General features: G+C 37.5%; 3 protein-coding genes across 5 annotated transcripts; 2 read left to right on the top strand and 1 right to left on the bottom strand.

Moving 5' to 3' along the window:
* Positions 1-251: 251 nt before the first annotated feature.
* LOC124210774 (spermatogenesis-associated protein 17) lies at positions 252-3,260 on the bottom strand. The gene is made up of 4 exons (XM_046609101.2): positions 3,183-3,260; positions 2,431-2,508; positions 793-1,082; positions 252-683 (listed from the first exon to the last, which is right to left on the bottom strand). Exons 3-4 carry the CDS (start codon positions 1,041-1,043, stop codon positions 263-265), a joined length of 672 nt encoding a protein of 223 aa, XP_046465057.2. The 5' UTR covers positions 1,044-1,082; positions 2,431-2,508; positions 3,183-3,260; the 3' UTR covers positions 252-262.
* LOC124210772 (inosine-5'-monophosphate dehydrogenase-like) lies at positions 3,100-7,799 on the top strand. Of its 2 annotated transcripts, none has more exons than XM_046609096.2 (2): positions 3,100-3,477; positions 5,334-7,799. In XM_046609096.2, exon 2 carries the CDS (start codon positions 5,408-5,410, stop codon positions 6,980-6,982), a length of 1,575 nt encoding a protein of 524 aa, XP_046465052.1. In that variant the 5' UTR covers positions 3,100-3,477; positions 5,334-5,407; the 3' UTR covers positions 6,983-7,799. The 2 variants fall into 2 exon arrangements, with proteins under 2 accessions (XP_046465052.1, XP_046465053.1); XM_046609097.2 differs by lacking the exon at positions 3,100-3,477 and adding an exon at positions 4,531-4,705.
* Positions 7,800-7,923: 124 nt separating this feature from the next.
* LOC124210773 (zinc finger protein 182) lies at positions 7,924-25,785 on the top strand. Of its 2 annotated transcripts, XM_046609099.2 has the most exons (6): positions 7,924-8,694; positions 9,999-10,157; positions 18,820-19,064; positions 19,367-19,635; positions 20,222-20,513; positions 20,774-25,785. In XM_046609099.2, the coding sequence occupies exons 1-6, from the start codon at positions 8,554-8,556 to the stop codon at positions 21,051-21,053; spliced, it is 1,386 nt and encodes a 461-aa protein (XP_046465055.1). In that variant the 5' UTR covers positions 7,924-8,553; the 3' UTR covers positions 21,054-25,785. The 2 variants fall into 2 exon arrangements, with proteins under 2 accessions (XP_046465055.1, XP_046465056.1); XM_046609100.2 differs by lacking the exons at positions 7,924-8,694; positions 9,999-10,157 and adding an exon at positions 13,981-14,344.
* The last annotated feature ends 353 nt before the right edge of the window (positions 25,786-26,138 follow it).

Genomic DNA, 26,138 nt, shown 5'->3' with positions numbered 1-26,138 from the left:
GATGGTTTCGTACAATTCTTTCGGTTTCAGAACAAGTTTGAAATCGCCATGAAGTTCCTTAGACTTGTCACGCGGTAATCTGAGTGTCGTAAACCCATATTTTGGCGGTTCGTAAACACCCGTTGTCACTCGAAGGGATGTATCCCAACTGCATGGGGCTGTGCAACGAGTGATTGTTCTGAACGGCAATTTAGTGCCGAATTTTCCTGACTCCGATTGCATCCGAAGTCTTTGAACATTTTTCAAACACCTTTCTTGCTCCTCATAAGATATGCCTACGAGTATCAGAGGTTTTTAGTACTTGTGAAACAGAGGTCTTCAAATAAAGCTGAACACACTCGCCTCTGCGAATGGAGCCGTTGCCAAGTTCCAAGCTTCGCTCCAAGTCCCGAATTTCTTTTTCGCACCGTTCAAAATACGTCCCTTCAAACAGCAGAGGCTGCGCATCCGGTGGTCGGACACTGCACTTTTTTAGACGCCGCTTCTCCACGTAGAGGGTATACTCCAGGCTTCGCATCATTTTCTCAATCATTGTGAACCTCGTTTTGTCAATGCGCGCTAGGACACCTGGCTGAGACTCGGTACTCAGAAGATGGTGCAGCTTGAAGAGAATGAACAGGATCCAAAGCATGGATTCACGCTCCATGAGTTTCCTCATGTACGCCGATTCTGAATCGCGAAACCTAAGGAGAAACAGTTCTTGGCTGTATAATCGCGGATACTTTTGGGAAATCATTTTCATTCGTAACCCGGGACTCGATGCTTTATTGGTCAGAAGACTCATCGTTATACTCTTTCATCCTCGTCGACGTCTCAGTGTTCTTGTCATAGACCGACTGTAACCATCGGCGATACTTTGGAAAACTAACGCCGTTTTTGCGAGCTTTGTGACCACGCCAAAGTGCTTGAATCTTCGTAGCACACCGGTGATAATGCTCCCACCACATTTTCGTCACCTGATCCATGAGATGAGATCTCGCGAATTCGCGTGCCATAAAACCTCGCCAGTGCCGCTGTATCGTTGTCGCTGATTGATCCAACATTCTTAAGTGATTCCGAGTAATAAAGCCACGACACCAGGCCTTAAAAAAAATAATGACTGTTATCATGCGCCGTCGCATAATTGAATATTACCCTGGTGAAAATGATTTTTACGATTTTCTACGAATGTTTAGAGAAATTGGAACATTTCATACAACTTTGTATAAAAATCACTTTCGAACAAAATTTTAAATCTGCATAATTTCTCATAAAATCTTCTAGATTTTCATGAAAATTTATATTTTTTCAATAAAAAATTTATACGACACAATTTTGAAAGAAAATTGACAATTCATTATGAAAAACTGCATGCACATTTACAATTTTGTACCAAATAATATGAAATGTCTCAATTTCGGTAAAAATTCGTGATCCCAGAAATTTCGACTAGGGTATAACGACATTTTAATGATCGTGTTATGAGCTGACTTGAATTTTACGAGCCGCGATGAATTCATGCGCACGTTCTAATTCCGAAACGTCATCTCGCTGTTTGATTTCCCGATAAAGCTCTATTTTGCTTGTCAAAAAACATCGGGTTGAAACCATTTTCGTGGGAGATGAGAGCTTAGAGAAATAATAAGTTGTACGTAGAAAATCCAGTCAAGGTTGCTGTAACCTTCAAAAACCTTGCAAGCTTGATATAGTGAAATTTATTGATAAATTGGCTGGATTCGTTTCTGTTCTGTCTTTCTTATAGCGAGTGGCATACTAAATTCTCAGTATCATTTGTTTTGACACGATAGGCTACCCAAGTATACCAAAAATAATTCACAAAACGAGATCCAGAATCATTATAATCATTACGCACGGCATAGATCATGTTGGACTATTTGTAAATAGCGCTCCTTCGGAAGCTCGCAATACCAGGGATGCGAATGAATAATTTCACTTTTCACATTTCCCATTATCCGAGCATTCTGACTAGTTTGTAAAATTTAATCAACCAATGAACCTGGACGGTGAATAATATGAAAAGTGAAATTACACAATCTCGTCCCTAGATCGTAGAATGGTCTTTAAATCCCGTAGTGACAAAGAACAGTGAAAGCTTATTTGTACGGAATGACAAACATTGTATAGTATAGTATAGTACTGAGAATAAGTACTTGATACGCGTGTTTTCTAAGCGATTTGCACTTTTGCAAAGATTTTGGCGAGTGGTGAAAAGAGGCGAATGTTTTTAGCGCTGAGAATTTAATAGTCTTATTTTTATCCGGAGACTTCAGAGTATTGGTTAACTTCCGATATTTTGCGGAAGGTTTTGAAAATCTGGATCGCATAACGAACCGGCAAAAATTCTTAGCAATTAGGCTTCCAAATTGTCGACGGTTAATATTTATCGTAGTCTTAATTGTAAATGGTTCATAAAGGAAATTATTGGCTTACACACGTGATAAAACTGGTATAGTGTATGGTCAATACCTAGTATTCCAAAAGTCGTTTCGATTACTGCATTGGCCAAATCTGAAAACGGATATATACTCATAATATAGGCTATAATGATCGATGCTGCGGTACAACTGTATAAACGGTATCTTTTTCTAACACAGGTGGACAAAAGTATTTTGCCTAGTTGCGAGTAGCTTCAAAAAATATTTAAACCGCTCTTTGAATCTCACCGTAAGCTTTCTTAAATAACAGGAACCTCGTTTTCAGTCAGATTTTCAAACACAAAACTAATCTCATTTGGGTGTAAAAAATTAAATGCCGAGTTTGAAAGTTTATAACATTGAAAACTAATATCTAAATTTGGAAATTTTCAATTTATTAGCCAATTTATTAAGTTCATGAAATCTACAAAAAATCATGCTTTCTACGAATTTACTATTGCGATTTCGTATAAAGCATACCATTTCTTTATTTGGGTGTCAAATATGAAAATGAATTTTAGCGTTTTTGTTCAGAATTGCATACTGAATCGCACCGTGTGAAGCCCTTTTTCACGTTCGCGATACGTAGACTTAAATATTTCGAGATATATATACCATGTATAATTGTATACATATAAGTCAACGTCGAAATCGATCAGGGCACCCCTGTGAGAAGTCTTTTTCACGAGGAAAACACGCTGGTAATATGAGGTTCGCTTTCGTTCGGAATTTTTGGCTCCTATTGTTTGGGAGGATCTTTATACCTACGTTATCTGGCTCATAAACGGTGATCTGGGATCAGTCCGAAGTTTCCGAGACAATAAGTTTTCCCCACTAATATACGGTGTTGACGGTCTGATGACGTCACTACTACCATCAGCGCTGTCTGGGAGAGGTTACATCGTGGCTAGATCCATGGCTGGAACACCTATTCTCCTTAAACTATAACACGTTGATTTCGGTCGTTTCATCCATTTCATTTGAGACGCCGCGCCGTAACGTACGCATCGTAGAGCTGACCCTGAACTTCACATCGAAAATTGCCAAGTAGCCACGCAGTCAGGTAAGTGTAGCATCCAACTGTTCAATTTAAACTTTAAGTATAGTAGAATTGTTAGCATAATTGAGGTCAGTTAAGATATTTGTAATGAATTTATGCTTGCTCACTAAACTTTTAATTAAATCTTTTAATTTATACGTAAAAAATTAAAAGAATATTAAAAAAATATTAAAAAGTTGGTATATTTTTTCACTCTACAAAGAGAGCGATTATTTATCATGCATTCGTATTTCATTGCAGCAACATTTAAATTATTATTATTCCAACAAAAATTAAGTTTGTTCAAAAAAAAATTCTAACTCAGCTATATAGATTAAACTGTAAGCAATTGAATTGTGCTATCTGATTTCATTACTTAAGGGGTTACCCTACTGTGACGACTGACGAACGCCTAAACAGGCTAATTTTTAGGAATTAATTTCGGAAAAACTGCTGATGCACTATTAATAATTTTTTCGTATCAATTCATGTGTATGTTAAAAGTGTGTTTATTATATAATAATATTTTTAAAGTATAAAAGTTTAATACATAATTTGATAAAGATATGTCTCTTCGCGCGTTTCTACGGTTTTCGGCCGCGATTAATCTGCAGTGTACATGATATCGAATATCGTAAGCATAGGTGATTCGACACAAAAATAAAAAAAATATGGCCGTTAATTACATTGTATTCGCTTTTGACTGACAGAGCTTTTTTTCTTTTTTCTTTTTGCCGACAAAAAAGGAATTCCTGAATTTTATTCGACATTTTTGGCTCAATAATACGATGCATTTTTATTTTTTTGAAAATGTATATCAAATTTCAAGTCGATTCATCGATTACAACGATTTACAAATTTTTGATGCGGATTTCACGACCTACTGCAAGTACGCGACATGAATACTACGAATATACTATTTCAATTTCGTAGAACCTGTGACATCATTTTATTTGTAAAATGCGTTGGAGTGTTTTTGTTGTGAATTGTATATAGAATGGGGCTGTTAACGAAATCGACCAGGGCACCTCCTGAAAAGTCGATCTTGATCGACTTGAAGCGAGAAGGAAGTGAAACTATTTTCAACAAAAATTCGATTTTCGATTAAAGTCAGAGTCAACTTTACCAATCCCCTACACGGATACTTGTTGGTCATTCGCTGCCGCGGATCTTGATTAAGTCCTACAATTAACTGTTCAAACTATTCTTTAAAAGAAAAAAATAATAGTAGATTGTGTACCAAGGAGGCAAAGTAGGTCTTTTTACTTTGACTCTGTAGTGCACACGTATATACTTTATGTAACAAAAGTGTAGTTCACCATTTTTCTTTTTTTTTCTTTAAGCTACGTACAAAAAAGAGCACTTTTAAGTACTAGGACGTAAAAGTGCATTTTTACATATTCCTATGCTCTTTTTCTTTACCATCGCGTAAATGATCGATTCACATTTATGGAACACAGGGAACTGAAACGCATAAACCATACTGTGTTACATGAACAATTTTGTAGTGATAATTTCACAGTAGGACAACCCTTTAATAATGTATTAGCTGTAATTGGGAACGATTAAGTTTGATCACAAACCTTAATAAGGTCTTACAGAGTAAATGAAACTTTGTAAGCTATCTAAAAGCACAGAATGGTGAATTTGAGATGACATATTGCGCTGTAAATGTGTATGATTTTTTTATAATTAGATCTCACGATAGATGAAAACTTGAGTTTCCAATCGAACTTGACCTACCTAAACTTCAGATACACGATTAATATTATTCTTCATGTCACATGTTCTATAGCAGCTCAGTTCAGTAATAATTTATTATCTATATAATCAGAATTCATTCAACTTAATTCGCTACACTTAAAACTGTATGTCTTCAGGTGGAAATATAATATCGAACAGTAACATCAGAGAGCAACTGCAGTACTCTGAAGCTTGAAAAGAATTCAGCAGCATGGCAGATTATGTGATAAGTGATGCAAGTCAGGATGAGAAAGATCTGATCTCAAAAGATGGCCTTTCAGCAACTCAACTCCTGTCAAGTGGAAACGGATTAACATATAATGACTTTATTATTCTCCCAGGGTACATAGATTTCACAGCTAATGTGGTTGACCTTTCTTCGCCGCTTACCAAAAAGATCATCCTAAAAGTACCCCTGGTCTCGTCTCCGATGGACACGGTTACTGAATCCGAGATGGCGATTGCTATGGCTCTGTCTGGAGGAATTGGTATAATCCACAACAATTGCACTGCAGAGTATCAGGCGAATGAAGTTCAGAAAGTGAAAAAATACGAACATGGATTTATTAAAGATCCGGTTGTCTTATCGCCGAACCACACTGTTCTCGATGTTCGCAATGTGAAAACTAAGCACGGTTTTTGCGGCATCCCGATAACAGAGAACGGCAAACTAGGAGGAAGGCTTGTGGGTATTGTAACATCTAGGGATATTGACTTTCTTGAGGACACATCGAGCCAACAGAATCTCAAGCTAGAAAATGTGATGACTAGATTAAACAATTTGATAACTGGGGCCTCTGGAGTGACGTTAAAAGAAGCTAATTCCATTCTAGAAAAATCAAAGAAGGGTAAACTCCCAATAGTGAATAATAAAGGCGAACTTGTTGCTCTGATGGCTAGGACGGACTTGAAAAAAAATCGAAGCTACCCGAATGCCAGCAAGGATGAAAACAAACAGCTCCTGGTTGGTGCAGCAATTGGAACCCGTGAGGAAGATAAGGATAGGCTGCGACTGCTGGCAGCTTCGAAAGTCGATGTCATCGTCCTAGACTCGTCTCAAGGGAATTCTCAGTACCAAATCAACATGATTAAATACATCAAGTCCAAGTATCCAGAGGTGCAAGTAATCGCAGGTAATATTGTCACAAGGATGCAAGCAAGAAACCTCATACGAGCTGGGGCAGACGGTCTTAGAGTCGGGATGGGATCAGGATCCATTTGTATAACTCAAGAAGTAACAGCAGTTGGTAGGGCTCAGGCCACGGCCGTTTACAGTGTCTCAGATTACGCTAGAAATTTCGGAGTCCCAGTGATAGCTGATGGTGGTATACAGACTATTGGGCACATAATCAAAGCGTTGAGTTTGGGTGCGAGTACTGTGATGATGGGATCGCTGCTTGCGGGAACATCAGAGGCCCCAGGAGAGTATTTCTTTAGTGATGGAGTACGTTTGAAGAAATACAGAGGAATGGGGTCGCTGGATGCTATGAACCGAAAAGATGCAAGTGGTTCAGCAATGGATCGATATTTTCATAATGAAATGGATAAGCTGAAGGTGGCGCAGGGGGTCAGCGGGTCAATAGTCGACAAGGGTACAGTCCTCAAATTTTTACCATACCTTCAATGTGGCATTCGGCATGGATGCCACGACATTGGCGCCAAATCCGTATCCACCTTGCACCATATGATACACAGTGAGGAGGTTAAATTTGAAAGGAGAACTCAGTCGGCACAGTTGGAGGGAAATGTACATAGCTTATTTTCATATGAAAAGAGATTGTATTGATTTATTAGTAATAGCAACTTTGGTTCTCAAAACGATTATTGTCTTTTGAATATATGACCAAATGGTTGAGCGAGCCTGACAATTATGTCAATTATGAGTCTGCTACTTGTAAAAACGTCAGAGGTTTCATTGTCAACCAAAAATGCCTACAGTAACAGACTACGTTTGAAAAAGTTCAAAAAGGCGGAATCCCTGGACAGTATAAACTAGGATGAAGCGAGATGCTTACAGTGATGGGTCAATTCTTTCGGCACATGATATGCTGTGAATTCTCTCGAAACAGACCCTGCCAAGCCGAATGGTTGCTGTGTGTGCCAACGTGTATCCAATTTTTATATGAGCAAAGCATAATAGAGAAACACTGCCAACCAAAAGTTCTGTATGTGTTTTGCAAGGACTGCATAACTTGGGAGTCCGGAGGACACTGCAATTCTCAGAAGAATAAAAAACTTATGCATAAGACAACCCATAGAATCGTCAGAAGATATAAGAATATAACATAAATCTGATGATTGTATATTTACGAGTAAGTTTGAGAATTCATCTGAGAATTGCAGTGTCCTCCGGACTCCCAAGTCATATATATATATATGATAATTCGTTTGAAATTTATCATATACACCTACATAGTATAGATATATATATATATATATATATATACTATGTAGGTGTTTATGATAAACTTCAAACGAATTCTGCATGCCAAAACAGTTTTGATTTATTTGTTATATGCGCAATTGGTAGGTCTTTACTACTTTGTTAAAACATTTTCTGTGTATTGATTGTTTAAAATTGAATTCCATATTATACAGAAAATCACGATACTATAAAATGACAGTTATACTATATACTATAATTTTTGTAAATAAATAATTAAATTTTTCAATCTCATTTTTTTGCCTGTCCTTATTTGACTATCAATTTCAAGTTATACATGCTTCTGATCGAGAACATTTATCCATTTAATTTGAATGGAATTCTGATAAATTCTATCACTTTCATCTCCAGCCCTACGAGTGGCGAAAAAAATATCTCTTTTTACGCGATTATGGCATTTTTCGCTTACTCCCGCGGTCTATTATACCTATCCGTATGGACACTACTTCAGTCAACGAACGACGAATGCGAATGCCTCGAATAATCCCGTAGTCGATGGTTCGCTTTGAATTTACCGCCATTCGCGCACTCACTCCTCACCACCTGTGAATAGTGCGAGGGCGTAACAACAGGTGGCGAAATTTCGATATTCGATGAATCGACGCGCGGCGACGGCGAGTTCGAGAACTAACCGGCTGACGAGTGGGAGGCCAGAGCAGAGAAGCCACTAATGGCGGCGTTTAACTCTTTGCATTTGAAATTAGCGTTTTAGTTATGTGTACCGAGGGACTCGAACCGCATCGAGTTTCAAACAAAACGGGAAACAACGGCCCGTCGTATTAGCGTGGTGAGCTGAGCTTGGCCCCGGGGCTGAGCACGTAGTTCTTCGCGCCTAGAACCTCTCGACGTTAGTCGGTGTCGGTGTTGATGCGTGCGGGGTTAACCTATTCAGGCTAGTCCTTCGCTCTCGAACAATGACAATGAATGAGGATTTCAACTTCGCCGAACTTTGTCGGCTCTGCTCGTTGAAAAGCAACAATCATCTTCAGATATTCGACAAGGAGGGCGAGCAGCGGCAGCTCCTCTTCAAAATTCGTTCCTGCATACCAGCTGTGGTAAGTACACAACTATACGTCCACCTACATACGATCTTCCTGCGAGTCGAGGGATAATTACTCTCAGAATTTCGCAGCCCGTCTCACCGTCACGAGCGTGATCCGTCAATTATTGCGATGAAATTTTTTCGTTCATCCTATTGATACAAGAATCGTCAGTTTGTCGCAGCATTCCGACGTGCTTCCATCGGTCCGTGGCGTTGCCGGGCCGACCTTACGTTCACATAAAACAATCTCTAAGGGTTTCTACCTGCAAACTTTACAGTTACAATTTTCGCCCGTCCAAGGCATACCGCAATACACTATTTAGCAATGCGTACGAAGCACTGCAACGTAAAAGCTACATTACAACGACGGACTTCGCATTAGGCTTGAAATATTCTTGCTTTGTTTAGTTTCGTTTTTTATTTTTATTTTTATTTTTATCGTGACTAGATCTCGAAATAAATTTTTCATTTTGTCTGGTTAAGTGGGCTGAAAGTTTTTGTCTGTAAATTTTTTTCTGCCCTAATTAATCTCCGAACTAAGCATCTGCAGACAAATTCACTAAGGATATGGATAATTGTTGAGAAAAAAAAAAAACGATCCCAAAATTTATTGTACATCCATCAATTGTACAGAAGGATAGAAAAATTTGGACAAATTTTGATTCTGCAGGAAAAAATCGTGGCATAATGCTGTGCAGATGTGCAAAATTTATTGCAAAAATAAAAAAAAAAAAAACCTGGCGGTCAAAACAGAAAACGTAGATTGGAACGACTATTGTTTACATGAAATTGCAGAAGAATTTACAGAGGTTTCAGAGAAAATTTGCACTGAGAACTCCGGTCCTTACTTCATATGTTCAGTCAATATTTTCTTGTATTTCACATTTCCAGCTGATGACCTAGTTGAGAATAAAAAAAGGTAATTTCTATTGGGTATACACAAACGTAATTCAATTCGTATTCTTGTATTCGTTTCTTGCAATACACGTGCTTTAATAATTAAAAAAACAAGGAATAGAAAAATGTAGTTGGAAATATGCATACACACATCTTGAGAATCCCAATTGTAGTAATCTTGGAATAAAACAACTTCGTTTCTAGCTTCAAATAAATTACGCTTAGGGTCAAGTACTCAACGGATGCATTTCGCACTAATGCATGTGTGCAACTTTCAGTGATGTGGAAAATTTTCTGATCGTAGAGCGCCTAGAAATGTTTCAACTTATTGCGTGTGTTAAATACGATGGTGGAAAATGATTTCCACACCTCACAGTCGTACCATTTACATCCGTAACTGATTGCTAATATTTTTCACAGATTACCAAAGAAGATGCTCTCCCAAAAAATATCTGCCAGCGGTGCCTCTACAAATTGGACATGTTCTACGAGTTCAGAGCAAGCTGCATGACGACTGACACTGTGCTAAAGAATTACGCAGATAGTTTAAAACAGCTAGCCGCTTCAGTCAACAGCCAGGTACACGCATGAAACTTTACATGATTCACGTAATTTTGAATATACGCACGCAAGCTGCACACGAATTTAATTTTAGATGTCGATATAACGCGGCATCGAAAAGCCCGCGCCATTTGAATTCACGGGCTTCTGAATAATTGATTTACGACAATGACCACGTATTACATTTTCATTCGAATTTAATCTTTTCCCCTTTAAATTTTCCATGCCGAATTGTAATCTTTTGCATGAAAGTTTTTACACGCTGCTAAAGCGTCATTATTATTTTTTGTTGTAATAAAACTGCGGCGATGAAAATACGTGATATGACTAACCAACTCGATAACACCAAATTATCAATCGCGTATTACAATCGAAAGTAAATTATGCGTAGTCCGAGCTGTCCGGATGCGTGTAATCGCACCGATAGTTGTCCCGCTTCAAAATACATTGAGAGCCCATCAGGTACACAAATATTGTTATTCTTTCAACAAATCCCGGAATATATTCTTCTCACTCGGAATTCGGACTCTATATATATATACATAGTCCCCATACTACGTCCTTATATATTATGTGCTTCTCCGCCGAAAACGATACCTGACACGTTTTACACATACACCTGTTCGTATCAGACGATAATGTACGGAGCACGTGAACAGTGACTGCAGGTCGGAGGGATGTATTGTGTAGAAGTTTTTTTTAAAGAGTCGCACCGTTTGAACGAGAAAAACATTAAATTCTCACATTTCAGCGTAGCGGGTAGAGTCAGAAAAGTTTTTTAAGAAAAATATAACCAAATTCTATTTTCGTAAAAAATGATAGCTACCTTGCGGGTTTCATACGGGTCATTGCGCCGAAAAGTATGATTGTAATTGAATAATTTGATCGTATGCGACGTCACAAACGTAAATCAATAATTGTGTGGGTAGGTGGCATTTTTTCGTTTCACAACTGCATTAGGACTAATTGTAAGTAGAAAAGTTTATTTTTAACACATTATCGGAAAACATTATTGCGCCGAACTTCCCGAAAAAATTTTGGCATGATGTTTCTTTTTCAGCAGTCAATGTGTACCTTGTTATAAAGACAACACGCAAAGTTTGTATTGATGGAACAATTTTTATATTATTTTCTCGCGCAGTCAAATAATAATTGTTGGTTTTTTTTTTTTTCGTCGCGTACATTTCGAGTTGCGGGATAGCTACAAAAAAAAAAGGAATTTTCGTTTTAAATATCTACGGCCACCGTGTGAAATTCGATCCTGTTTTCGGATTTCAAATAAATTTCACGTGGTTTTTGCGTTTCGTTGTCATTGGTAATTCTGAACTAGGACGGTCCATGATTAGCGAACGATTCCTCGTATATTTGCATTGCATGTTAATCGTATCGACCTATGCATAACGAAACTAACGAGGTGCAAGAGCAGTATTTGCTATTTTTCTCGAGTGAGAAAAGTCATATGAAATGGTGAAAAATTAATTTCGGTTAGAAAGTGCAATATAACGCATCGCTAAGAGGGAAATCCGACAGACGGAGACACGTGCGTAGTAAGCCGGTACTGCGAAAGATGAGTCCTCGTTATTACGCCAAGTGTAGATGTAGCATATGACGCATTCCATAACGATTTGACCTGGGTCCGACCCTCGACCTCTTCGATTGAATACACGATTTTTTATCTCGTTCTTTCAACTCTGAAAGGTACTCGTATTTTCTTAAAGATTTTTTGAATCAATTTTGACACGCTTGTAATTTTTAAATAAAAAACATCGCTATCCCAGTTTCTAAAATCTAAAAAAATTATCGAGAATCCGGGGCAGGATTGAAGTTCCGAATTTGGAAAGTTCCGAAAGCGTCTAATTCCGAATTATTTTCTGGCGAAACTTGAAGTAAGGAAATCAAAATCTTACGAAACAATAAAGTTTCGAATGGTCAGAAATCCGACGGTCCAAAGTTCTAAAATTTGATATTTTGAAAATTCAACTTCCGAAAAGTAAAGTTCCGATAGAGCGAAATATTGAAAAATAAATTTTCGATAGAGTAAAATTCCGAAAGTTGAAATACGTTCACACAGCGTAATTTACGCAGCGAGTGGGTGTGAAAAATCAGAAAAATCGCAAATCAGAATGACCAGGATTCCGAACATAAAAATATCGAAAATCGAAAACAAAGATCAAACTGATGAAATTTTACTCAGGCAGAAATTCACAGATCTGAACGTCTTCGACGACTCCAAATTTCGATGTTTCAGATGTTATATTTTCTCATTTCCGCACTTTCGGAACTTTGACTTGTCGGAGTTGTTTGCCATTTGGAATTTTGCACTTTCGCAACTTTGAGGTTCAGATTTTCGACCATTTGAAACTTTGATGTTTCATCAAACTTTGATTTCTTTACTATGAGTGTCGGTACCAAAAAATTCAAAATTTAGCACATTCGAAACTTTTCAAATTCGAAATTTCAACCCCGCCCCGAAAATCCTGATATCCGACAAATGATTTTCCAGAATTATGTCCGATCTTTAAATCTGAAATACGTTGGTTATTAAAAATTATAGATAAGTCAAATCGATTGTAAAAATCCGATAAAAAAAACAGATTTTTAGTGTCTTTGATAGTTGAAACACCCGGATCAAATATCGCGAGCAAAATCGAAGAGGTCAAGGATCAGAGACGCAAGTCTAGTTGGCATGGAATGCCCCATATGTACACAGCTGCACAAAGGGTATACATGCGGCACCGACGAGACTATTTCGTGCGTGTGGTAGGCAAGGGGCCGTAGCCGAATAAAGGAACAAGAAGATCCCCGTTGCAGTCGGGTTGCAGGTTCGGTTCACCGTCGGTTGTTGGTTCTTCGTCGGGCCGCGTTATTTCCCCCACCCGAACGACGGCGCGGGCGCGACGAAGGATCTCGACTCGAGGATGGATCCCCCCCCTTTCGATTCCTCAATCCTCCCTCCTCGGCACCGCCATAACCTCGAGTGTTCCTGCGAGAGCGAGAGCGTTTCTTCGTCGTCGTCGTCGTTTCCTTCCATCGTCCGTCCGTCGTTCGTGTTGTTTGGTATTGATCGACGCGCCGCGGCGCCCTGCGTCGTGAATAGAGAGCGAAAGTGACTAGCGTTCTACTGCTGCTGCTGTTGCTGCTGCTGCTGCTGCTGCTCATCGCGACGAGAGGAAGGACCAACAATGCCGCAGTGTGTGTCGGAGTGCAGTGCCGACGGTTTTCGGCTGGTGCAGTGACGACTCTGAAGTGCGCCGGAGACGAGAGTCAAACCCTCGTGCGTTGTACGCGCGACTCGCGTGTCGTCGGCACGCCTGCAGGTGCATCCTGTCTCAGTCCGCAGAAAACCAGTTATTCTTCCTCTTTTTGGCCCGCCTTTGTCGCCTCGCTACTCTCCGGCGTTCCTCGCGCACTCCGGGTGCTCCAGAAAATCGAGCGTCCGCGTAGAGACGTCCCGAAACGAGGGAAAGGAGAGAGACCGTCCGATATCTCGCCCTCCCTCTCGACGTTCCGCGCTCAATGTCAGTGTCAAGGTCGGCGGGCCGACGCACCATCGAGGCGAACCTCGGCTGCCTCACGCTTTCGAGTTCACGAACATCACCGAGCTGCTAGCTGCTGCTTCATCTTCGCCGACCCCTCGTTTTTCGTACGTTATTACCACCTTGCGCATTGCCGTCGTGGTGCTGTTGCGAAGAGGGGATAAAGAGATAAAGAGAAAAAGAAGCTACTTGTCATTCCTGCTGCAATTAGGGCTGCTAGATCTCCGGACCGACGGAGAAAACTATCGGAGCAACCCGAACTGTATCTCGTCTGAGTGATTTTCGGTAAGCCATTGCCAGCGGGGATTCGGGGGATTCGGGGGATTATCCTACCGGCGATTGCTGGGGAGGAAAGGAAAGGAAAGGAATGGAACGGGAAGGGACGGGAAGAGAAGGAAGGGAGAAGTAAGGAAAGTGTGAGGGTGGGAGGGAGAACGAGAGTGTGCAAGACCGGCTGAGGAGATACGGAGACCAAGTACGGTTGTATAGGATACTCTGGTTTACTTCGACACTTCGATGTGCTGGTAGTTTCGACACTTTGGTCTCTTTGTTCGGCGAGAATTCGTGATCTTTACTAACAGTATACACACCTATAATCTCTCTTGGTGTCCGGTTAAAAAGGGAATATTCATGAATCGTGAGACAGACCAAGTTTCGACAAATCTTAAAGTAAGTTTACCGGTTAGTGACACGCTTATTGTTAGACCCAATTACTGATCCTTTTATTTTCCATAATTATAAATTGACCGTGCAAATTGTGAATTTCTCGATGACTAAAACCAATTGCTTGAGGGAAAGATATTACAAATTTAGTTTTTCGTAATTTCAGAACTAAGGATCGAGTAGATACAACCAAAAAGGTCAGTCATTGGGACAGGGTCGGTAACTGGTACACCAACCGTATAAAAAAAAAAATTTATAGTAGATCCAAAGTCCGGCGAAATCGATTTTCTTTTTTTTTTTTTTCTGCAACGGGTCAGATATTTTAAGATAAAACGGTTTTCCAAGCTTATCTGCATCTCTTTGGTCGAAAACTTTGCGTAACTGCAAGTTTCAACGTTTGTGATCTTTTTCCGTACAACTCTACGAGAATTTGAATACAAATGAGCGATGTATTGTTTCGTGATATTCGACATTTTTTCTACGCTTTCCACATTTTATTTTCCAATATCCACGAACACAGAGGCTCTGGCATATATCTATAATATTAAAAGTATAGATGAAAAGCCCAGTAGACAATATTTGTTTTCTGTTGCAACAAAACTGCACCGCCGATAGAAGCATTAAGGTCGAAACAACTTGGAACAACCTAAAGAGCCCAAAATCTTGACTTTCATTCTACCCTGTCTGTAGTTCTATGCTAAAAGGAAATAATTGGTACTGAAAATTATATAAATACATTTCACATTTAAAACTTTCGGAGCTTAGAGGCACGTGTTTCATTTAAAGCAGAGGCTTGAAACTTCGCACAGATTTTTTTTTAATGATTCGGATCAGATTTGGGGGGCATAACAATGAAAATTTTTCCCACCCCCGAACAAGGTTCACCCTAATAGGCATACAACAAAAGTTACATAGAGAGGAAAATGATCTTTTTCGATTTTGAACCGATATTTCCCGCCTGCTTGTTCATTTCCGTAGTTTGTGTGTTCATTTTTCATACGAGTTTTAAAGTATGCATGCCATATAAAAATACCTACATAATAAGAACTTGCTGGTCAGGTTTATCCTTGTGTTACTTTGGTTTAGGATGTCACGTGAACTCCTTGTAATATTATTTGAAAGATTACAAGTGTTCAGGTTCGAATGAAATCTGATATACTGACGAAATTAACAAGAATATATATTATATATTTGATAAATTGATGTTATCCTAGATCGATGTGATTGCTTGATAACGTGAAGTTTGCATCGGTAGATTGTTACACGAGTTTGAATCAGTATTTTTTGAGAGCGACTCGCAGACGGAAAATACGTTCACTGCAATTGAGGGATGTATGGACAGCTAAAAAATAGCTGAAATTTTAAGAAAAACCGAAAATATGGGAGAGTGTAAAAAGAAGACTGAACAAGGGTTGTAAATTGGAAAGGACGCGGACATGGTGGAAAAATTCAGCTAGGTACTTGAAAGGTTGAACATAAAATATACGGATACAAACCTGCAGACGGACCCAGTACAAGTTAGCGGAAAACATTCGGGGACCAGATGTGTGGTTGTAAATTAACCTCTTAAGGTCTAGCGAAGGTTTTGCGACGCTGCACTTGCATATATATATATATTAGGCTGATTCAAAAAAAATGGCTAATTTTTTTTTTTTCAAAATCCTCACATAAAAACTTCCGAGAAGGTGTGAAAAGACGCCTGTAAAAAGCAGAGCCCTTAATATTATTATTAAGAGGTCGCGCATCGGGAATTTCTATTTCCCGTTTAAATAACACGGGAATAAATTTTTTAAAATTTTGCAATTTCGTATTCTTGCAACGGCTTATTGAATTAGCAAACCAAAGCACGTTCTTGTAGGAAATTTGACGCTCTTACAAAAAAAGTCCTTACAAAGTTTTCGATAGTCACACTCCTTCAAAAGTTATTCGAGGTCAAAGTTGAACTTACAAAAAAATTCAATGTTTTTTTTTTTTTTCGATGATACTATGAATCTTTTCTCATTATTTTGTTATAAAGAGGATAGATTTCGGAACAATTACATTTTTAAATAGTCAAGTGCATCAGTTATGGATTCTCCATGATAACATGCTTATTATTTAACATCGCATTTTTGTAAGGTAACTTTATATTGACTCGATGCGAAAATTAATGATTGAAAAAGCCCAATTAGAGTAAGATATATTTATTAAATATATCTTTATAACAAAATAATGAAAAAAGATTCATAGTATCATCGAAAAAAAAAAAAACATTGAATTTTTTTGTAAGTTCAACTTTGACCTCGAATAACTTTTGAAGGAGTGTGACTATCGAAAACTTTGTAAGGACTTTTTTTGTAGAGCGTCAAATTTCCTACAAGAACGTGCTTTGGTTTGCTAATTCAATGAGCCGTTGCAAAAATACGAAATTGCAAAATTTAAAAAAATTTATTTCTGTGTTATTTAAACGGGAAATAGAAATTCCCGATGCGCGACCTCTTAATAATAATATTAAGGGCTCTGCTTTTTACAGGCGTCTTTTCGCACCTTCTCGGAAGTTTTTATGTGAGGATTTTGAAAAAAAAAATTAGCCGTTTTTTTTTGAATCAGCCTAATATATATATATATATATATATGTATATATAAACTTTACCCCCGAGTTTATGAACGACCTTTTATAATCTTGTGTTTTCATTATTGTTATCTTATGAAACGTATAACCAGCGTACGTTTGACAGTCAACAACAACAAAAACAGAAGATTATTCTCGACAAACGTTTGGACTCGTGTATTTTCAATGATACAGTAAGTTTGGACAAACATCGCATGAGCAACCCATATGTCTCGTATGGTGCAGATATTTTCGAATCCTCATTATTTCCGTTTCACAAATTGCCAAGGCCGTCTCATCTTGTCGAGAAACTTTAAGATTTGAGAACCTTTAAACTTTGAGAAATAATAAAATATTCGTTGAATGCGTCGTTGTATAAGATGTGAAAAAAAAACGAAAAAACATTATCGAACGACCTAGACGTAAAAAAACATTGTTAAATACAGAATAAAACCCGGCGCGGTTAGGAGTTTGAAAAAATTAACCGTTCTCTCCAATACGGATAGTTCGAAAATGTAACGAAGAAATAACAAAAAATTACGTTGAAAATCTCAAAAACGGAGAGCATTCGTGCCAAAATACTGAAGTCATAAATTTGTGACTGCATATTCGCGTATACGAAGTCACAAAATGTGTGGGTGCAGGCTTGAGAGTGAGAATTTGTCACGTTCGTTGCATCACACAACGCATTTTTATGTCTGTATGCTGCTGATCGAACAAACGGCGGACCACCCGCGATGCCTTGTGTCTTTTATTCTTTCTTCGATTTTTTTTATCATACTGGAAAATTTTTCTCGCTCGTGAGGTTCAATCCGACTTTAACAATTAGATATTTATCCCACAGGTTGATTTATTAACTTAATTGTAAGACTGAAAATAATTTCTGTATCTGGTAACTTATAAAATTGATATTTATTTATCGAAACAGCTAAGATACAGAGTCGATATTTGAAAATTGAACTTCGTTATTTGCAAAAAGAAAATGAATTGGATGCCTGAATTTTAATTGTTGGTGGTGGGGTTACTGCAACGATCAGACCTAATTCGACATTGTTTCAAAGTACGGACAATCCTAACGTTGCAAAATGAAAGTTTTGCCCAAAGATGCATCCGTTACTATAATAATTTCAATTTCAACCTCATCCGAATTGTGCTAAAATTTATGTAAAATCAAAGTCGACTTATGATTTATGTGCATTATTACTGGTTTCTATCGGTGTGATTATAATTTTGTATGATGCATAGTGCATATTAGCTCTCAAGTTTTGAAGAAACCACATTATTAATACATTTATCAGTAAATATAATATAATATGGTACAAAAGCAAATTTAAATAGTTCCATTGTATTAGTCAAACAACATCGAAACCTCAGTTTATCTACAACACTCAACAAGAGATTTTCCATTATAGCGTTTGCAAAGTTTTATCAATTTTTTATCTCGATGTTCGACATTTTCAAATATTTATTTTCTTTGTGTTTATTATATATTTTGTGTTTTTCAATCTAATGTCTTTAATTTATCTTTTATTTAAGAAATTCGAAAATATACAACCAATATCCAGCTAAGAAAGCAGAAACACAAAATAATTCAAATGACACAAAATTAAAATTCCTCTTTTGCAATTATTTCCTTTTAATTTTTCAACTTATTTTACGCGACGATCACAAATTTCAAGTGAAGAATATTCCTCTCTGAATTTGGTCGTCATGTTAAGAATGTTAAAAAAGCGATAATTCATGAGATTGGGAATCCCGTCATTCTCTGTCATGTGTACCTAGTATGCATCACAGAATTCAATATCGTAACTTATCCTAGAACCATTTTCAACTAAAACTTCTAACGTCTCAATTAATAATCCGGATTGTTTTTATTTTCTCATTTTACTAGGTATCAGAAAAAGATAAAATGTCCGGTGGTAGTCAGCAGCAACAGCAACGTACGGCGTATGTTGAAGCCCATGCGGTTGCTCATGCTGCAGTTCAACAGCACATGGCGCAGCAGGCAGCCCAAGCAAGACTCGCCGGTCCAGGTCCTCCTGCTGCTCCTCAGCCACCAAATCCCACGTTTACCATCCCAGATGATGGACTTGGATACGACGATGGTGTCCGAGTTCTCCGCTCCATTGGGACCTGGTATGTCAATCGACTTCTGCAACTCATAACTGAGAGTGTAGAATTTTAAGAACGTAAAGCATAACGTGAATGCAGTCTAAATTTTGTATCCAAACTTAACTACTCAGTGTTTCTCATCAAACGATTAAATCTAAAACTAATCGAGCATCATCGTGAAATAATGTTAATTAATTTCTTTATTTTATATACATCCTTATGGCCTATTTGACGATTGAATCGAATTGCACGCTCATGCCCTTCAAACAGGATACCTAATAAATTCTGCCGTGAAAAAATCGTTAATTTTTGGAACGTGGAAACAGGTCACCAGATTATTCTGCAGCAATGCGACCCGGAGGCGTAATGCCAGCATTTCCTACAGCCAATGAGCAACAGTTCTCTAGAGGACCAACGGTCAATCAGGCCCCACGTCCGAGACCAGGCTATGCATCTAAAGCTACAAATACAGGAGAGCCTACAGTCAAAGCGTTTGCTTGCACGGTTTGCGGCAAGGGTCTTGCTCGTAAAGATAAGCTGGTTATACATATGCGCATACATACTGGTGAGAAACCATATTCATGCGAAGTTTGCGGTAAGTTTGCTGACTTTTTCCAGTTTTATCGGATAGTAATTAATTGCTGTTATGCAATCGTCTTCGAGTGTGAGTGAGGAATGTTCTGCTGACAAATGTGAAGTCGATCCTCAATGTAAAGAACATACCTCAGATGCTCTCTAAATTTACAACTTTTGAGTTGAAAATATCCTGCAATGACAAATTCTGTCCTTCGAAATATCTAACTCTTTGCGAGTCATCAAAGTTCATGTCTTATACGAAATTACTGAATGTTACTTTCAACAAAACATGTCCATATCAATATTATGCTTATGATCATTCTATTACCATCTGCTTTCACCTTACGAAACTATGAAACTCATTATTGAACTAGAAGATTTGAAATTGCACTTGAGACATGACAATACGTGAAAAGATTTGTGTCTAAAATTTGTATTTCCCTTGGCATTTTGTATGTTTCATACTCCATAACATTACAATTTTGAAAAGTGCTTATCTGCCTCGTATTAATTAGCAACCTTTAAGTGAATAAATATTTGAATTTCAAACTAATCATATGCAATTGATATTTGAATTTTGAATCTCTACATCTACATTGTCTTAGGCAAAGCATTCGCGAGACGCGACAAGTTAGTTATACACATGAATAAACTGAGACATAGACCGGGTGTGACTCCACTCTCAACTCCAACTGCGCCAAACTCGGATCAGCAGCAACAGCAGCAGCAACAACAACAGCAGCAGCAGCAACAACAGCAACAGCAACAGCAACAACAGCAACAGCATCAAAATCGTCAAGATGCTCTTCAGAAACCAAAAATTGAACCTGTTAGCTGGGCTTGCGAACTTTGCGGAAGAGCTCATGCAACCAGAGAGGAATGGATGCAGCATGCAAGGTAATGTGATTAGAGTTTAAAAGTTGATGTTGCGTCTAAGTAATAGATACTAGCAAACAAAAAATCGTTGAAAGTCAGATTCAAGTTTTATGCTTAACGATTGTTATTTGTGGACAGCAAAGTAAAAATTCGTATATTGTATAAAAATAATCTTCATACATGTGAAGTTTGTAACAATAAAAATGTGGATAGTTTTTGTGATATCATATATCGAATAGATACTTGTATAGGGTTCCCACTGTTTACCACACAAATTTTAGGTCTCATCTTGAGGCTTCAGCACCACCGCAGCACGCCGCGCCATATTTTCCTGCAAGTGCTGCTCCACCACAACCCTATACATCAGAACGAAATTTCTGTCTGATGTGCCGCACAGATTTTACGGACAAAGCTGAATTCATGTTTCATGTTCGCTCGCATTTTGAGCCTCATTCACAACCGACTCCATCCCAGCATTCGAGTGGTAAGCAGGGTGCAGACTCTGCTACTGCCGAACTCATCGCCCGTGGCTTAGTTGACCCCTCGGGCCTCTGTAGCTAGAACCACACCACCTACCATTGCCTGTCGTCGATTCGTGTCTTACCGTAGTGCAAACTTTCGACTCTACCGTTGGCGATGTGACATATAGATTGGTATAACATCACGCGGTAATCGGTGATCGAAACGTTAGTGCCTATGTGTCATGGATTTATTATTAATCGAAGATATGTAACAGTGAATAATAATTTTAATCATGTTAATTTGGATCGTACAGTCGGTCTTACTCAGTTTAAGTGGCCGATGAAATCATGATTGTTTAAAAATCGCGTGTGAGTAATTTAGCCGCTAACTAGATTTATACACACATATACATCTATATATATATAAATATGATATACATATACATATTATACCTATACGTACATATACATTGCTCGGAGATATCTGGTTAGAAGGAGTCGCATGTCTATTTTGTATAACTTGCATCATTATTAAGAGCAATTTATATATTTACAGTATATTTGATGTGTAAAAGAACTCTCTTCCCGCGTTATGATTGATTTACTTGTAAATATATTATATTTAGATCAGCGTATTTTATAATTGTAGTTATTAGTTTAGGCATTATACCCCGTGGTATTTCAGTTCATCGATTTATAAGTATATCTGATACAATATCCAATTGTATAATATTGTCGCAACATAATTATAAATAAACATACACGCACACATACACAGACGTGGACGAACAAACTTATGTTAGGGTGTTGAATATCCATTTGTTTCCTTACTTCGGCCCTCAATTGTGCAGACGTTGAATCTTCGAAAATTTGTTATCTTTGGTAGAAATTTCGTAGAGATCAATAAATTACTCAAATATAATCATAAACCCAAAGATTCAAGATATGAGGTTTTCTATTCTTTATTGTGAGCTTACTGGTAATTGCAAAAATAATATTTTAAAAACAAAAATAACAAGATGGAACTTTGAAATTTAAAAATTGACTGGAGCATTTCGTGTCTCAGGTTTGAACAAGTTCAATTTTTAATCTGAAGTAGCGGATTTGAGGGATGGAGTTGCAAAAATTGCGATGGAGAATTGTTTTGGATCTTCTCATACCCTAATATAACTCATCTCACGTGTCACAAGTTACGTATACTTTTTACCTTGCACGGTGGAATGAATGAGCGATTAGCATATCAAAGTATTGTAATAAGATAACTTTACGTATAAAATAGTCGAGATACTGTCCGATGCAAACTTTAGCGTCAAATCTACGGTGTAAGAATTGTTTTGACTTAATCTTCGAACAACTTAGTTTTCGATTGATTTCCGGATTTCTCAAAGATGGCACTGCCTACTAATTATAATATCCCTTGATTCCCACCGATAAAAAGTACTTGCTCTCCTTCTGCTGTTTTATTGCTCTAACAGCAGGAATTTTTAAATTTTCAATACGCTAGTAAAAAGCACAATTGCAAATTATTTACAGTCTTAGCATTGAAACTCGTAATTGTTCTATCGCCGTTACATAAAATATAAGTTATTCATAATGCTTTCAGAATTGCTGTCATTTTATACTAGAAATTATTCTTCAGTGGTTACGTCACGAGATTAACGCTATATCACGTCATTTTTTTTCCTATTAGAGAAACTTTTACGCCCTCTGCTCGACCATGTTAGTATCTTGTTGAGTTATTATCGTAGAATGATTGAACGTTATGAAAATTGTTGTTTAAGTTTGTGTCCATGTCGCAATTTATTTTTAGAGCCACGGGACTAATTAACTTACTTGATATTATTTGGGAGTTGGGGAGGTGGCGATCACCAGATCAGAAAAGTACCGACATCTGCTCCCATTTTCAGCATGCAGCGATCACGAGATCATCTGATTAATTGCTGAAGACGGAAACAGATTCCACTGCCTGAAAGTCAAGATAAAGGTATGATAAAACGATGGAGCTAGTCCCACCAACCCCACGAAAGCTCGGGAAAAGCAGAGTGGATAGGGAGGAAGTCAGGTGGACTCTCCTTTCACCACCACTCCTAAACTCCCAAATAATACCATGCATGATATGCCATTACTACTAAATTTCAGACAACAACTAATCAATTTTGGATGAAAAAGTAACTACATATTGAAAATTTGTCTAAACTGTGAGGTATTTTTGGAGTCTTATCAGAATGATGGGTGAGCTTGCTACACATGCAGAACATAGTTTTTGAAGTGCTTTGAGAATTAAAACTTTTTATAAAAATGTTTGCTGCAACTACTAAACTTCAAAAATTGTACTCCATCTAACGAGGAACGCAGGCACAGAAACGAATCAAGTAATGCTAATGAACTTTTTCTAATTTCACATGAGACTTTCTATTTCAATCTTCAGAATAGTATTTGATTTGAAAATTTATTGAAAAAGAATTATATGCATTAACGGTGAGAAACTAATAATAACAGATAGGCAAGAGTGTTTCAAAATCTTTTCACATTTTGGCGAGATCCGAAATTTTGTGCTTGTTTTTCGGATTAGATTCGTTTTATTATGGTGGAATTTGGTGATTTGTACGTTTTCCTTTTGACTATCTGTTCTGACAGTTTCTTGTGGCCTGATGTTGTTCCGTTCTAAGTTACTTTAACGTTAGTTTCATCCGATTTGATTAAAACTTCATTTTTCATACTATCGCCGCGTTGCCACACCATGCCGTATCTTGTGCGTTTCGGGAAAAATAATTAACCCTAGGAGTACACACTCTGACTTCACAGACCCGATTGAAGTTTCAAAGGACTGGTACTGTGAGACCTTTGACCTAACAGAAACGACTCTGCCGCGTAAAAAATCTTTGGTCTTACTTTGCACATTGAAAGAGTGCACAAGAAAGCCTGGTGTTTCTCAGACCGTCGAGGTTTTTTTTAGTAATGATCGAAAATTAGGACAACGTATTTTCTTCCCCAAGTAAGAAATCCATATTACCTCATCTATAATCTGTGAGGAAATGAAAATCATCTCAGTTACTTCCAAAGCCATGAATTTTTTTATTCATCAGTGCAAAACTCGCTTTTCTCTTTCGGCGAAACATTCCATTTACTTAGACGCTTTTCTTGGGCACATTACGAATTGAAATCATATCTAGTTTTCACAAATGCCTTCTTAACTGCAGTCTGCTCATTCACTTAGAAAACTAAACATTCAAATAGACCTAATTTTGCTGATGTTGTCTGCATCTGACAGACCGAGTGTATGAAAGTAAACAGAGAGAGATATGTGTTTACTCCTAGGGTTAATACACTTACACATTTTCGAACCCGCACTTGATACAGCTTCAATGGCACTTAGTCTTGTATACATACATACATATACAATATACATAGGTACATAAGATTTATTCTAGTTGAGGAAACAGCGAGCGCGCTGAGTTTTACTGTGCCTCCTTTGTAGACGTGTTATTTTATTAGCGTTTTACACTTTTATCTTGTTTTTAAACTTGTTGACTTAGCCAAAAATTTGACTGACTATTGATTGTAACTATCTGTAATTATTATTATCATTATTATTATTATTATTATATTCATTATAGATAGACTAATTAGACCGAAAATATAGATTTGTAAGAAAAACCTCCCTCGAGAGAGATAACTATGTTTTAAAAAAAAAGTTTTTCATCGATTTTGGTGAAATATCCACTTTTCTGTTGCGTAGACTGTGAATGTCATAATCTCTGTTCAGATTATATGTTAAACCTATCGCAACCTTTTAAATATTTTTGTTTTCCTTGGCGATGTCGCTATATCGATATGTATATTACGTTGTCAAATCTCTGACAATACACAACAATCGCTGAAACTTGTTTTGAAATTTATTATCGTGTACAAAATTTTTGGTTCAACTATGAGGCCCGAAACTTAAGAAAGTGCGTATTATTGCAAACATGCAATTAACATTCTGTACGCGTGTATAACTGATAGTATTCAAAATTATCGAAATTTTACTATCGTTTGTAACCGACTGTTGTTACGATTTGTACAGATATGGATAATTGATTGATCTCTTTGTTTTCTATTATATTATATTCGGTATTAAGTAACATATATAATTATATACGTATGCATTCGATTTTTACCCACAATGTACTGTAAATTTAATGAAATTTATTCTAACCGCTTCAAGACTACAGTGGCGTTTCAAATTTGCACATTAGGTCGCCTTGAACTGGTCAGAGGTCGACCATATTCGAGGTACAGTACGGTGATTATTGGTTAGGGCGGTGATGTTTTTAAATTTGGACCGGGTCATGCAGAAAAAATGAATTAAAAATATAAAGCAAAACGACCAGGCCCACAAAATGAAAAGAAAAGAGAAAGCAATTGGGAATATTGATGAACGAGTAATGTTTCGCATTGTTTCCTTCATTATTGCGCATAGTGCCTTCTCTCTGGGACATGATAATTACGTATTGTATATGTATATTAATTATGTGTTTATATTGTATAATTTTGACTTGCACGGTAGGAGGCACAATGGCGTAAACGTTATTACTATTACTACTGCTGCTACTATTAAACAGATAAATATATAAATAAATAAATAAATAAGTTAGGATAGATTATTTGATGCTGTTTGGTGTCGTCAGGAATGAACATTTGACGACACTGCCTCTAGCATCTGTTTTAGACTACTTTTATACCGTTAATGTCACACGCAGCTAATCAGAGTTGGTACATTACTGCCATAACCATAACATACAATGTATACTCATATACCTATACCTTTATAAATAAAATATATAAAATAACATGGCATTTGTAATCAGACATTGGCATGAATTCTATGAATTTACTGTTGCGATTTCGTAGAATCCGTGCCATTTCTTTATTTCTGCATCAATTGAAAATGTATTAGAGAATTTTTATTCAGAATTGTGTATAGAATCTGGCTGTTGAGCCCAGTTTCGCGTTCGAGGTACGTGGACTTCGATATTTAAAAATACATACGACGACGTCCAAATCCACTAGGACACCCCCTTTTAAAGGGGGACTCTGGTGAAATTTCGATGATGTCGAGTTTTTTGTTTTTGATATGACTGAAAAAGAAGTGATCAAAAATTCCTTCCAACAAAATTTATATCATGGTGTTATGTGTCCTGAA

Source organism: Neodiprion pinetum, chromosome 1 (assembly GCF_021155775.2).
Source record: "Neodiprion pinetum isolate iyNeoPine1 chromosome 1, iyNeoPine1.2, whole genome shotgun sequence".
NCBI classification, from domain to species: Eukaryota; Metazoa; Arthropoda; class Insecta; order Hymenoptera; family Diprionidae; genus Neodiprion; species Neodiprion pinetum.
The sequence above is the reverse complement of the archived record's forward strand: the minus strand, read 5'-3'. Positions and strand labels throughout refer to the sequence as shown.

What these genes read in the sequence shown, in the direction of transcription:
- LOC124210774 (XM_046609101.2), bottom strand. Translation starts at nt 1,043, where the DNA reads ATGTTGGATCAATCAGCGACAACGATACAGCGGCACTGGCGAGGTTTT. An exon ending in ACGTCGACGAGGATGAAAGA is followed by an intron (nt 684 to 792) that starts GTATAACGATGA and finishes GTTTCTCCTTAG; the next exon opens with GTTTCGCGATTCAGAATCGG.
- LOC124210772 (XM_046609096.2), top strand. Translation starts at nt 5,408, where the DNA reads ATGGCAGATTATGTGATAAGTGATGCAAGTCAGGATGAGAAAGATCTG.
- LOC124210773 (XM_046609099.2), top strand. Translation starts at nt 8,554, where the DNA reads ATGACAATGAATGAGGATTTCAACTTCGCCGAACTTTGTCGGCTCTGC. An exon ending in GTTCCTGCATACCAGCTGTG is followed by an intron (nt 8,695 to 9,998) that starts GTAAGTACACAA and finishes TATTTTTCACAG; the next exon opens with ATTACCAAAGAAGATGCTCT. An exon ending in CCGCTTCAGTCAACAGCCAG is followed by an intron (nt 10,158 to 18,819) that starts GTACACGCATGA and finishes TCATTTTACTAG; the next exon opens with GTATCAGAAAAAGATAAAAT.